This window comes from Scleropages formosus, chromosome 18 (genome assembly GCF_900964775.1).
Source record: "Scleropages formosus chromosome 18, fSclFor1.1, whole genome shotgun sequence".
Lineage (NCBI taxonomy): Eukaryota > Metazoa > Chordata > Actinopteri > Osteoglossiformes > Osteoglossidae > Scleropages > Scleropages formosus.
The window spans coordinates 4,896,309-4,909,738 of NC_041823.1; the positions used below are offsets into that span (position 1 = coordinate 4,896,309).

At 43.1% G+C, this 13,430-nt stretch overlaps 2 protein-coding genes across 3 annotated transcripts; one reads left to right on the forward strand and one right to left on the reverse strand.

Annotated features, from left to right (window-relative positions):
• The first annotated feature begins 623 nt into the window (after positions 1 to 623).
• On the forward strand, positions 624 to 8,429 carry LOC108940742 (uncharacterized). Of its 2 annotated transcripts, XM_018763100.1 has the most exons (12): positions 624 to 769; positions 1,199 to 1,268; positions 3,980 to 4,004; positions 5,201 to 5,281; positions 5,403 to 5,542; positions 5,687 to 5,812; positions 5,901 to 5,946; positions 6,216 to 6,257; positions 6,738 to 7,225; positions 7,315 to 7,419; positions 7,682 to 7,817; positions 8,260 to 8,429. In XM_018763100.1, exons 1-12 carry the CDS (start codon positions 762 to 764, stop codon positions 8,280 to 8,282), a joined length of 1,290 nt encoding a protein of 429 aa, XP_018618616.1. In that variant the 5' UTR covers positions 624 to 761; the 3' UTR covers positions 8,283 to 8,429. The 2 variants fall into 2 exon arrangements, with proteins under 2 accessions (XP_018618616.1, XP_018618618.1); XM_018763102.1 differs by lacking the exons at positions 624 to 769; positions 3,980 to 4,004 and having other exon boundaries at positions 1,196 to 1,268.
• A 1,883-nt stretch (positions 8,430 to 10,312) lies between these two features.
• On the reverse strand, positions 10,313 to 13,382 carry rbm12ba (RNA binding motif protein 12Ba). Its single transcript, XM_018762972.2, has 2 exons — positions 13,289 to 13,382; positions 10,313 to 12,935 (listed from the first exon to the last, which is right to left on the reverse strand). The coding sequence occupies exon 2, from the start codon at positions 12,906 to 12,908 to the stop codon at positions 11,463 to 11,465; it is 1,446 nt and encodes a 481-aa protein (XP_018618488.1). The 5' UTR covers positions 12,909 to 12,935; positions 13,289 to 13,382; the 3' UTR covers positions 10,313 to 11,462.
• Positions 13,383 to 13,430: the final 48 nt, after the last annotated feature.

The window sequence follows — 13,430 nt, forward strand, 5'->3', positions numbered from 1 at the left end:
TGGGGGGGATGTCCCGATGATTCTTCCGGCAGTCCGAACTATCCGCTGCAGTCTTCTGATGTCTGACTTCGTAGCTGAGCCGAACCAGACAGTTATAGAGGTGCAGAGGACAGACTCAATGACTGCAGAATAGAACTGCATCGGCAGGTTGAACTTCCTCTGAACTCCCTTCCTTCCTCCTTTTTCTGAAGAATCACTAAAATAAACTCAGTTTATTGCAAATATCAATTCACTTGCGAGCTCTTAATAATAGACAAAGTATGATAGTAATATTAATGACTATAAAAATATTTCGCTTTTATTTTCAAGTCTTTCATGAAGTGCATGACACTGTTACCCATATTTGTGTAGTGTTAAATTAGTACCTTGGTAAAATCAGATAAATACTTCCTAATGCAATGCCCTACAAGATTTAAAAAAAAATAATATGGTTACAGCTGAAGTGATCTAATTTTTTTTTACCGTTCTGAAGCAGGTCTTGTTTATAGCGATAGAAGTTTTAATATGTGCCTTCTTTAAACGTTTAAAATGGTTTTTAAGTAACAACGACCACTCTACCATGATAAGGATATGGACCGGAAAGGAAGACTTTCCGGAAATACGTCATCAGTTGCTAGCAAAAAGTCTTCATTAGCAACCGGAGCTAAAATTATTGCTGGCAGTGTACTGCCTCTGTGCTACGTATTTATTATATACTGTATATATAGATATATTTTTTTTTTTTGTTAGTTTATTAAGAAAAACGTTAAAGAGAAGGAATCATGGATAGGTATGAATGAATGCAGAAAATGGATTTATTAGTCCTGTTTTTTTTTTTACGTGTCTTTTTGGTTTTAGACTTAGTAAGTCTTCGGCCAGCAGACAGTGAACGCCGGGTTGTCTTTTGTTCCAATTTCTCTGTTACATTTATTTAATTTACCGCTTCCTCTCTTGGTGAAAGTTGTAGAGATCTGCGAAATAATATTAATGCAGATTAATAACTTGAAGATGGTTGTTTTGAGTCTTCTTGTGTTTTGACCACAAGCAAGGCCTTCAGCTGGGCCTCGGGATTTCCTGTGGTGCTGTGTGCTGCTTTCCTTAGGCTCTGCGCTGTTGTTCGCTAGTGAATGGGTCCCATCGAAAGTTGGAGATGGTTAAAACTGGTTTGAGACTGGTATTTATTAATGTTCTCTTCTGTTCTGCTGTGCCACTTACTTAGCGTGGAAGGTGAGCCTCAAGTCCAGCAACAACAGCAGCAGCAAAAGAAGATGAAAAACGCTGGAGCAAAGGTAAAAGATGGAGGTGAACAAACACTGTGTTTCACACCAGTAGTTAGAATTATGTATTCAACATAAGACCAATCGACAGAGCAGTAAAAGTTGCACCATTTCCTGCTTGTTTCTGTAAGGATAAATAAAATACTACTAAACATCAGCTCTTCAGTTCATTGATCAATCTAAACACTTAGTTTCTAATTCTGTTCTTAATTGTATGAAGTTTCTTCATTTTCACATTGAAATGGGGAGTTTCTTCTTGGCTTCCCCATTATTGTCGTACGATATCATTGCTTTCTTTAAATGGTACTGAAAAATGTAAATGGAGTTTCTCTTGCAAATGTAGACCTAGCCTTAAACTTTGGAGTTTTCCACCCATTAAAGGTTAAAACATCAGCTTGTGACCCAATGGACATATCACTTAATCCAGGGAGAAATAATTGTACAGGATGCCTCCCGCCTGTTGTTCTACACAACATTTGTTTTAAAAAAAAAAAAAAAATTTCTAGTTTGTACCTTGGTTTGCTTTACAGTCAGTCTGGAAAATATAAGGAATTGTAGAGCCCTTGGTATATTTCTTCTTAACTGAGACGGAATGCCTTTTCTTTAACTGTTTTTAATGTCCACCTGCTGAGAATTGGCAGTTGTAATGATAGGCTGTCTGTGTAGATCCTGTGGTGTAATACAGATTAACTTCGCATGCAGACTTTGCTCTGTTGCAGCATCCATGTGAACTTCTGATGCAAGAGGTTGCATTGTACAAAATGCACCTGAATGACCCAGTAGGTGGTCTGCATCACCCCTGGAGGGGCTGCCAGAGGATGCTGCCCCTCCCAAAGCATTGACAGCTGACCTGACGGGAGCGCAGTGCTTCTGAGATGGTGTCTTTTATTTTGGAACTGAAAATGGGCTTCTCGGTTGCCTCAAGACCTTTGGATCAAAATGTCTTTTGCAATTCCCTGACTTCAGGGCATTAAATCATTGCCTGGTAGAGGCAATATGAATATCTGCAGCACAGCTGATTTTCAAGTGGCACTTTTTTTTTGCCAAGTGAAAGATTCACCCCCACCCACCCCCCATTTCCTGAACAAAGCTTAAATTTTACTCCAAGGCAGGATACACTGGCTCCTCAACTTACAAACAATTGGGACTGTCAGTCTTTTCTTAAATTGATTGGTTTATCGAAAGTCACCTTCAGCACTGAGTACTTTACCACAGTCAGTAGGTACTTTAATACAGACATCCATGAATTTATTCAGAAGTTAGCTTCTGCTAAAACCTTAGCTAAAGCTATAAACTCAAGCGGCCAGGGGATCCAGGCGACTGCCTCTGGACGCAGAGTTTGAGGGTTTGAATCCTTTCTTTGGGAAACTGTTACGTATTTTAGGTGGCCTATACCCCACCCGGGGTGACAAAATTATACATAGATAAAACATAAGGAACTTAAAATTGTGAGTCACTTTGGGGGGGGAAACAGGGTTACTTTAGCATTACTAAGGGTTACTAAAAATACTTCAACTTCCATATATCCATCTTTTATCAGTAACATGTCTAGTGTAGGCTTGTGGTGTTTCAGAGCCTATCCCAGGGAGTGGGGCAGTGTTTGCAAAATACATATATTAAAGATTAAGACTGATTTTAGTATTACTTCAAAATAGTTAAAATTTACTTATTTTTAAGTGTTTTTTAATCCCAATAATTCAATACATATTACCAGCAGATTTAATTAAATCTGTTGTAATTAAAAAAATACTTTTCATTTTAACTTTTCAATTTGAAGCTGTCAGTACCACAGTCTGTAACACTGATTTTTGGTATTGTACTTCATTTTACTGGCAATTAACATCTCAGCATGAAAATTATACATTATTTAAGCAATGGACAAAAGTTTTAGGGAAAAAATTAGAATAGTTTTAAAAAAAAAAAAAAAGGAAGCACTAGTATCTTAGAAAAATCATAACAAACATTTCTAATACGAGGAGCCAGGGTATTGCAGACTACGTCTGCCCAACTCTACTATTAATTGTTCAATTCGATCTGTTTTTATAGAGTGATGCAAAGTATGGGACAATACATGTAAGCAACAGACAAAACAAGTGCAGCTCCTTTGCTGAGATTTTGTGCTGTACTGAAAGGCACATGGGGCATGGATTCAGAAGATCACCAATGTATGGTGACCATACCATGCCAGCATTTTTCTTTCAGCAGCTTATTTTGATTGTTGTTGTTTAGAGATTGAACATCAAAATTATTCTAGCTAACATTTATTCAAAGGAATTTGAAATTTAACCTATTACATGGTTGGATGTAGCATTGAAGCAATTTGTGCACTTTGCTTAAAAGGTACTGCAATGGCACCTCTCCTGGCATTAGGCATTTAAGTCTGTGCCCTTAACTGCTATGCCACCTGCTGGCCTAATCTAGACCATTAGTACGGTTATGTTACTGTGGTCACTTATGGTCTATGTGGTCTTTGTTGTTTTTAAATTCTGGGGGGTTTTAGGGTTAAGTGTTCACTGTGCTGTGGCATCCATACTGGGATGAAACGCACGTCTGCCATCTGCGTGGACGTGCTCTCCTTGGCCCACAAATCTTGAGCAAGTGTTGTTCAAGGTCTCTCCAGCGTGGGAGGGGGTTGCAGAACGGCCTTCCTCCCTTGGTGTTTCTCACTAACGACTGTTTTGTTTCTCTCTCCTCCTGACGGTATATAATGCGTCCTTTGACAGAAAAAGCAGCAGCTCGGTGATATAGGTAAGTTTAAATCGCTGTGCTGGAGCGGTGCCGTCGTTGACAAAGCTGCTGTTGAGTGTTCTCCACTTTTCTGGCATTGTCCTCTGCCTTTATGGTGGCAAACAGTGATGTGGCTGACAGTCCCTGGTTTGAGATGAGGTCTTGAAGCTTTGCTGGCTCTTGGAGCAAAATGCCACTGGGAGCCTTAAGCTGCACGTCGCACTGCTTCTCCGCAGTGCTGTGCACGGGGATTCCTCCGAGCGGCAGCAAGATTTGCATCCACCTGACCTGCATTGCTGTGTACTTCTTGTTGGCACAGTGTTGTTTGAGCCCTGTTTACACAAAGCTCCTGAAATCAGTTTTATTCACTTGATAAGGTTTAAACTGAACAACGTTAAACTTCAGCAAACCCCTTTTTATGGCACCGGTTTAATGTCTTCTTCCGAATGTCACGCTCTTGTGAACTTTGGGAGCTGTCAGTGGCCCGTGTGGCTGGTGCAAGTTGCACCAAAAAAAGAATTTGTTGGCACACTGAGGTTAACCTGAAGACATTGACTGCAAACAAGGCTGCCTTGTGTTGGATGACCTCACAGATGCCAATTAATACCTTGAAGACTGTCCAGCATGCAACGGGCAAGTGCTTCACTGAGCATTGCCTATTCAGAGCTCAGTTCAGCTCTTCTCTAAGGACACTTTTAGTGACCTGGGAGAGTTGATCATGTTGGGTTTCTGCTGCTGTGACTGGTCAAGGGCGAGCTGGACTGCTGTGGTTGGATCAGGGCACATGTGTCCAGGTGCCAGCTGCACTCAGTGAGCTACTGCTTTGTTCCCGGTTGCAGCTGCTGCACCATTGGAGTGTTGCTTTTAAACGTTGTTCAGTGTTCTAAGGGCTTTGTTTCAAAACGGGACCAAATGCACCAGCGCGAGGCACCTCAGATCTGTTCCACTTGTTACACTAAAGCCCAGAGCAATTTTAGCAATGTCCGATGTTTTGACCCATTTTGGGACACCTAGACACTGGTGGTCTTAAACTACCTGAAGAACGCAATTAAAATGAATGTTTGGCTCTTGAGCCACCTGATTCTTTCCATACAAAATTCAGGATCTGTCTTTCTGTTCACTTTTTTTAATGCGTAGTCTCAGTAGAAGGCCAGCCCAGCCCCTCCCCCAGTACAAATGCACCTGCCTGTATTAATCCCTCTTTGTCTCTCCCTCAGTGTTCATGGCTAAAAATGGCACCATCCAAACCATCCAATCCCTGGAGAAACGGCTGAAAGTAGTCACTGACCCAGTCATTGGTGAGTCGTTCTGCCTTTAAGTCTCAACGCAGCTTTCTTCTATTGTTGTAACTGTGTGTTTTCCCCACTAAGTCTTGTCCTTGATCTGTTTAAACCCCACCCCCCGCCCTATGCTGTGCAGGTCTTCAGTTTGTGTGGGAGTACCGAAGCCCCAGCAAGTCTGTTCCTCCACACTACCAGTGCAAGTTGTGCAAGGTGCAGCGGTTGCAGAATGAGATGAGCGCTCACATCACAGGCTGGAAGCACTGCTTCAAATATCTGGTGTGTTCAGACCCCGAATAGCAAACAAGTTAACAGCTAAGATGGATTTCACAAACCCTGGTTCAGTAAAACTTTGACATAGTTACTTGTGGTTACTGTTTCTGTTAAAAATGTTTAAACATTTTCATTTCACTATACTTACAGAAAAAGAACCACTCTGACAAGATTCCTCACGAAGAAGAGCAGGCCATCAAGGATCCTTCAATCCGCAGAGCTGTCAAGGAGATTGCTGCAGATGTGGAGAAGGCTGAGGGGCGGGGGAAGCTCAGGGTAAGGGTTGGTGGCATTGCTCTTGCATCACAACCTGTCTGATTGGTGAGTGTGCTATAAATAACAATAAATGGCACTCCTCTTTCAGGTTGTTCTGAAAGAACCATTTGAAGTGGCTGCCTTCCAAGGAATGCGTGAGTTTCCAAATTGTCTTCATTATTGTGAGAGTTCATAAACCCAGAATGTGAGCTGAGTATCACATAAGTCATAATATACAGTTTAAACAGTCAAGGTCATTGATAGGAAAACCATCAATCTCTAGGATAATGAAATCTTGAAAAGAGTGTAATTGGTGTGTGTGTGTGTGTGTGTGTGTGTGTGTGTGTGTGTGTGTGTGTGTGTGTGTGTGTGTGTGTGTGTCTGTCCTTCTTTTTCTTCTTTCACCTCTCCTGATCTATCACAGCATCTGCGATGGTTAAGACAAGGATGCCAGGTCCAGTCAGAGGTATTTTTTCAGGATAGTTCCCAGTCCTGGTACTTGAAACACTTTGTGTGTGATGGTTCTGTTTTTGAACTGAGCTGTTGAATGACCAGGAGGACTGCAGCTTTATTAATGTATAGGTATTAGTTTAGGACTGTAAAATACCAGTATGGTGAATTTTTACCTCCAAAAGATGCAGAAAAAAAAAAATTAAATTTCAGTAAATAACTTGATTATGCTGAACCTGTTTTTTTTGACAGATGACCAAAGCAAGGTGGGAATAGCTTACAAGCAAAAATGCCCAACACTGAATTGCTGAACAATGAATGTCTACACCATAAGGAAAAACTTGCCTTAAACACAGCTGAAATTATAACAAGTCCTCTATCAGTTTGAGCTCAATCCAGCACATGCATGAGTACACCAAGACCAGGATAGCTCTATGGAGTAGAATATGAGCCCTGCTGCACTTGTGCTCTACCTGTAAAAACTTTCCTCTTTCAGATGGCAGGTTTCCCGGAGGCTTCCCAGAACCCTTATTTCCTGGCGAGTTTCCACCAGGGGGAATGCGGCCCGACTTCCCAATGGGCATGCCCATGCGGAGATTCCCTCCCGACATGCCCATGGGTGGGGGGGGTGGTGGTGGTGGTGGTGGGGGTGGTGGTTTTCCCGACGGCATGCCCATGCCACGCCATGGCGGTAGCTCTGGGCGCCCCTTCCCAGGTGGTATGCCCATGCGAATGCTCAGTGATGACATGCCTGGAAAGATGCGAGATGCAGACATGGACCCTCGCAGGTACTCAGATGACATGCCCATGAGAATGGGGAGTGACAGCAGTTTCGGGATGGGTCCACGTAGCATGAGTCCCGGGCGCCGGTACCCAGATGACTTTCCTGGTAGTCAGATGGGCAGCTCTGGTGACAGGATGATGACTGGAATGCAGAAGGGTCCAGAGAACAACAGCCTGCCTGCCACCCTGCTGAAGTACCTGGTATGGTTTCACCAGATATCTGCGTTGGAGTTAATCACTAAACTCTTGCAGTTTTCACTTGGTTAATCATCTAACGAGTGCTTTTCCAGGACACGTTTCGCATTGAGAATGAAAACGATGCCCAGATCGTGCTAAAGGTGACCCAGAAGTTGACAGATGTGTTGATGGAATACCGGCTCAGGAGCGTGTCTGCGGTAAGGAGGAGGACTGGGAGCACGAATCCTCAATTAATATCAAAGCAAATCAAATGGTGATATAATTGTCCAAAAATCAGAACCCCCCCCCAGTAAGACATAGTTGGGACCCATCTGAATATTAAGTTTGACTTTTGGGAAGCATCACTCTCAATATGCAGAACACAAAACACATGGAAGAACATAAGCAAGTGGAACTGATTTGTCCTTGTTCTCACATTTTTGAATTGGGTTATTTAATGCCCCCCCCCCCCCCCCCCAGGGATCCAGTTTCAAGAACACATCCTCCAGTTCTATGAACTCCCTCAGCTCTATGAACTCAATGGGGCCCATGAACTCCATGAACTTTACCCCAAGGCAATCTGGGGGAGGTGACCGGTACTCTGGAAGTCTCTCAGGTATGTCATGCTGCCATGTCTAACCAAAGTGACCAAAAAGTTTTAAGTTGCCTGAAATCTGTATGTGAACTTGAATTGCCCAAGTAACAATGCTCTGATTAAGTTATTGCTACCACTCATGGTTTTCAGGGTATAGTAAGAGTACAAAAGTGGTTTACTGTTGCCACTGTGCATTCATGTCTTTTTGGACTATGCCAGGAAACAAATATTGTCGCCATGCAAACTCCACACAGAGCAGGATTCAAAGAGAGGTCCAAAGCTCAGGACCTTTGAGGCACCAGTGCTATTTGCAGTGCCCCCTTGATACTCCATCTCAGTGGTGTTGGTTTTTGCAGTGTTCTCTTTGCTTGTGGACTCGAACAAAGTCTTCTCCATTCTGTAGGGCATTGCTTCATGTGTCAATCTCACAATGTATATTGTGCACCTTGCTTCCCCATTGTAGGCCCATCCAGATTCTACAACTGATCACCATGGTCACGCTGCAATTCGGCCCCAAGATTCACCCCGGGGTCTCCTGGAAGTAGTTATGCTTTCATTTAGAGATGTCCTGCTCTTACCCTTGTTAATATTTTTGTTACATTTTTCTTTGCTCGTTTAAATGGCCTGCTACATTTTGTACAGCTGTTTTTATATGTAAGGCCTTTTTCAGTTTGGACCCAGGTTGATTGATTGCATATAACTTTATGGTGTCTGTTTAAAATGCTTATTTTAGATTAGGATTAAGTGTTACAGTGAATCTGCGCCAGTTCCCCCCCACAAAGCCCCAGGTGAAATACCTGCTTTCAAAAATGTAGAATTTGTGTGCAAGGAAGCACTGTTATACTGTATGAATCTGGGTTTGTTTATTCTGTAGATTTGAATATTTTGAATTGGCATTGATGCAAACATTTGTTTCAGGGGAGGGGTGAAAAGGAGTGTTTGACTTCTGTTTAGAATGTTCTTGTTCAATTTACTACTTTGATTCAATAAAAAGTTCAAGTTATTGCATATTTTTACCTTCCTGAAAGCATATTGCAGTTGGTATCCTTTTTGTTTATGAAGTTACGGTTTTAGCTGTAACACATGTGCATCTCTGCCTGGGTGAATACAGGCTGACACTGTAATGAATTTCACTGTTATTTAAATATAACTAAAGGCTTCCACCAACAAATATTCACATTTTCATATCCTGGTCCTCCCCTTCCTAAGCAATAGGATTATAAGGCTGCTGTATCTTTCCAGGGGGTGCGGTGGCGCAGTGGGTTGGATCACGGTCCTGCTCTCCAGTAGGTCTGGGGTTCGAGTCCCGCTTGGGGTGCCTTGTGACGGACTGGCGTCCCGTCCTGGGTGTGTCCCCTCCCCCTCTGGCCTTATGCCCTGCGTTGCCGGGTTGGCTCCGGTTCCCTGCGATCCTGTATGGGACAAGCAGTTCTGAAAGTGTGTGTGTGTGCGTGTATATCTTTCCACCGAGGACTTGTGGGAATCTGTCTTTGGTCTTGTCACACTGCAGCTTGAGCCTCTCAGACCACCTTATGTGCTCATTCCTTTCACTTTCTTCACTTACCCAACTTCCATAAGCTTTATGGCAAATATGTGAAATGTGGGGGGAAATTACAGGATGGAGACTATGAACACTTAAATGATTTTTGCATGATCCACCCAAGGTTACACATTCCTGCCTAGTGGAGTCTGTGGCTTCATGTATAGAACAGGTAAGCAGTCTTTTGTTAAGGAGCAGTTATCTTAAATCATCAATGCAAGATAGATCATGCTGATATGCTTGGTACAGGTGCATTTCACACATGTGCTAAACCCTTGTCAAACTAAGCTGAGTGACAAATCCCAGAGCCCCTCATGATGCTTAAGGGTCACAACTGCTACTCACCGCTAATCCAGCGTTTGATGTTGGTTCAGGTCCTTCGTCAACCTTGAACTCTGCCAGAATTTTGTTTCTCTTGCTGTAGTTTCTTGTTATAGTTTTTCTTGTTGGATGTTAAGTATTTTCACTAGCCTTTCAAGAATTTGTTAGGAATGTCTGCAATTTTTCATTCCAAATCTAAGAAATGAAGGGGAAGAATATTTAAACCCATTTCTGGTGTATTCAACTCAAGGGTAAAAATTAACATCCAAGTCAAGGAAATATTCCAAAGGCAACTCTATAATTTTCCTTACAACTTATTACTCTAAAGGGACAGGAGCCAATTAAAGCAGATCTCTTACATCAGGGTGAACGTATACAGGTGGTCCCTGATTTACAATGGGATTATGGTCCCCGAAACCCACCATAAGTCGAAAATGTATTTAATACACACCTCTGCATCACGGACTGTGAGAGGCGCATCGCTGCCACTGCCCAGCATTGTGAGAATCACATTGAGCTGCACATTGCTTGCCCGGGAAAAAATAAAATCAAAATTTAAAGTATGGTTTTTAGTGAATGTCTAGTGGTAGCTCAATATCAAAGCTTTTCATAAAAAAAAAAAAAAAAAAAAAAAAAAAAAAAAAAAAAAAAAAAAAAATTGCAAGTCAAACCATTGTAAATCAGGCACCATCTCCATTACAGCTTTGGTATACTAGTTCTGTGTCCATCAGAGCTGCAGATTTCCAAATTAGATGTGTTTCTTCCTATTTTCTTCTTGCAGTGGGAAGAAAAAAGTATCAGTGCTTAATTTTTTTTATTAGGTTTTCTTTTTTTTGCTAAAAATGACATCTTGACCAGTAACTCCACCTTAAAGGTGGCAAAATATTTAATACAGCTGTCAGTTATTCACTATACACCAAGTGACATTTTCTTGAAGTGTTATTCACCCATACAAAAAAGTGTACCATTTTAATCTGATTTTAAAAAGCAAATCAATTGTTTCTATGTGCTAACTAACCAAAAAAAAAAAAAAAAGTCTCAAAAGGTGACATTGTCATCATTAAACCCCATAACAAGTGTTCTGGGTCCTTAATGGGAACACATCTATGTCAATGTTAAGCATATGAACAACAATAGATTTTCAGTATTCAACAGCTTCCATTTTTTGCAAAAAGGCACATTTCCTTTGGTAGAAAAAAAAATATTTTATAGCTTACGTTCCCCTTACATTCTTTGTGTCTGTCTCACCTTGACCTGTGTAATGCTGAAAAAAGACATTGGCTGTATGTTCTCTGAACAAGAAAAGCAAAACCATCCTGACATGATAGAAACGTGCCATTAGTCACATAAGCTGCTCCAGAAGCTCTTTGAATACTATTATTTTGTTCACTGAAGAACATTCAATACTTTAAAAATAACCCCTTTCCACATCTGCCTAGTCACTGGAGAAAACCATAACTTCAAGGTTGATGCAGCTAAGGAGTAAACTGATTTTACAAAAATGAAAGATCCTCAAGCCACATAGATTCCCATTTTAGCAAGCAATGTTAGAAAATCCATCCATGGTGTTATTATGAAAGAAGTGTAAGGCAGGGGGCATAGAGACCCTACACCTGTAGCCACAAAATTGCTGGTTTAAGTCCCAGTGGTGTCCTGGATGTAGCATCTATAGGTATGTAGACTTTAATTGCGTTAGCAAAAATACCCAGCACTATAACCAGTTGTAGTTTAAGGCCAGGAGCGGTGCAGTGAACTTTCCACAAAAGCATATGTTGCAACAATTAATAATGCCAGATTACATCTTTTCAGCGTTGCCTGTGTAGCAGCTCCTCCACTTGCTGCATGTTTATACATGACAGTAATACACGCACTCCCAGGAAGCACCTCCCATTCTTAGTTTCAGCTATTTTAGCAGCATGCTTGGATCGGAACCTGATAATAGCCTCGCCAATGCACATGCCCCAACTGTCACGGAGCAGAGTGATGCACTCCTCTGTAAGGTCGAAGCTGCGGAAGAAGTCTTGTATTTCAATTTTGCGGATGTCGGCGGGGAGATTTCTCATATACAGGTACGTTTCCTCCCTTGGACCATCATCCCTATACTTATCAATGCACCTGGGAGGACGCACTGCCCTTTTTTTAATCATTGCTAACATATATTCCTTCGCAATTGGAGAAACGCTAATCGTCCGGGAGAAGAAGCTGCACCCGTTGAGTTCCATCGCAGATAAGTAATCCTCCTTTCGGTCAAACGTGATAAATGCTGTATCAGTCCTGTTGCCCTGGTTATCGAGCAGATGCAAAACCTGGTTGTTGGGAACATAATTGCACCTAAATAGCTGTTTAATCTCCGTTTTTGTTGTTCTCCTGGGTAGATTTTGAACCATTACGGAGTAAGAGTGTTCACCGCTTGGTGACACCAATTCCGAGTCGTGCCTTTTCGGCGACCCCCCCACACGGGTGGCTGAGGGCTTCCTCTGACATTTGTTTGACTTTTCACACACGTCAACCGCATTAAACCACGCATCCTCCGTCGCCTCGCTCACTTCAACACAAAACGGTCCCATGCTTTGTCCGTCGTACTTCAGCCCTTCGCGCGAATCCTGTTCGCTGGCGAACTTCACCAAGCATACGTAGCCTCGATCGGTTCTTATGTTCACAATCACTTCCTTGACCTCCAGGTTTTTGAAGAAGCTGCAAATCTCACGCTTCGTGACGGATCTGGGCAGACCACGGAGACTTAGGTATCGCGTATTCCGAGAGGGCGCCGGGGACGCCTCCCCTCGTGGCGCCGCAAGAGTCTCGATGGAATTAGACACAGAAGAGCTCTTGGCACAGTTGTCTGGCGACGGCGGTCCCTCGGGTGCTACTGGTTTTTTCTTCTGCAGCGATCCCACAGCTGAAACCAAGCTGAGCAGAAGCGTCACAGCGGCATCCGGTGCGTCCGCGTGCTTCCTTTTACGGCCCATCTTCAACGGCTCGCACCTTTTCAAACAGGATGCCAACTTCTGATGCAGCTCCGCTTTGCTGCTCAGCGAGAGCTCCACCTGAGAGCCCTTGAGGATGGCGCCCGTCCGCCGAAGCGCCAGCTGCCCGTCGCTCCTCTTGGTAAATATTATAAACGCTTCTCCGAGGTCTCCGCCAACAATGTGCACTCCGCCTTCAGGTATATACAAACCGCTGAAGAATTCACGGATATCTCCAGGACCTGCCTCAATGTGCAGGCCCTGGAGCCGTACGACAACCGCCATTTGCGTTGCCCTCTTTTCACCACCTAGCTGTGAACAAAGTGTAAAAAAAAAAAAAGTTGTGAAAGGTATTACCTGTTTAAAAAGTAACACACGACAGTCTCACGCAATTTTTTTAAAAGGCACAAATACCGAAGAGAAGGTTACGTGCTTTCTTTAAGGTTATATCGAATACAAACTCCAAAAAATACCAAACAAGCCGCAAGCGCATATGGGAAATTAAAAGCGTTTTCAAGTCGCGGCGGCGACTCGTCAGCCGATGAGCCCGCCAAACGAGTCGCGCGCGCACACGCACGCAGACGGACTGTTCCCGGCTAATTATTTTTGCGCGCAGGATTAAAGAGAAGCGCTCGTTCGCCACCGCGCGAAGCCCACGAGCTCACCTAAAAGCAGCGGCACGTGCCCTGCAAATACTGCGCACACACCGCTTTCTTGCGTCGCGAGCCTTTTCGAGGCAAGAGTCTCGCAGGCGCATGCGCCGAGCGCCGCATTTAAAGCGAAAGGATCGAGGAAGAGGCGTTCGCG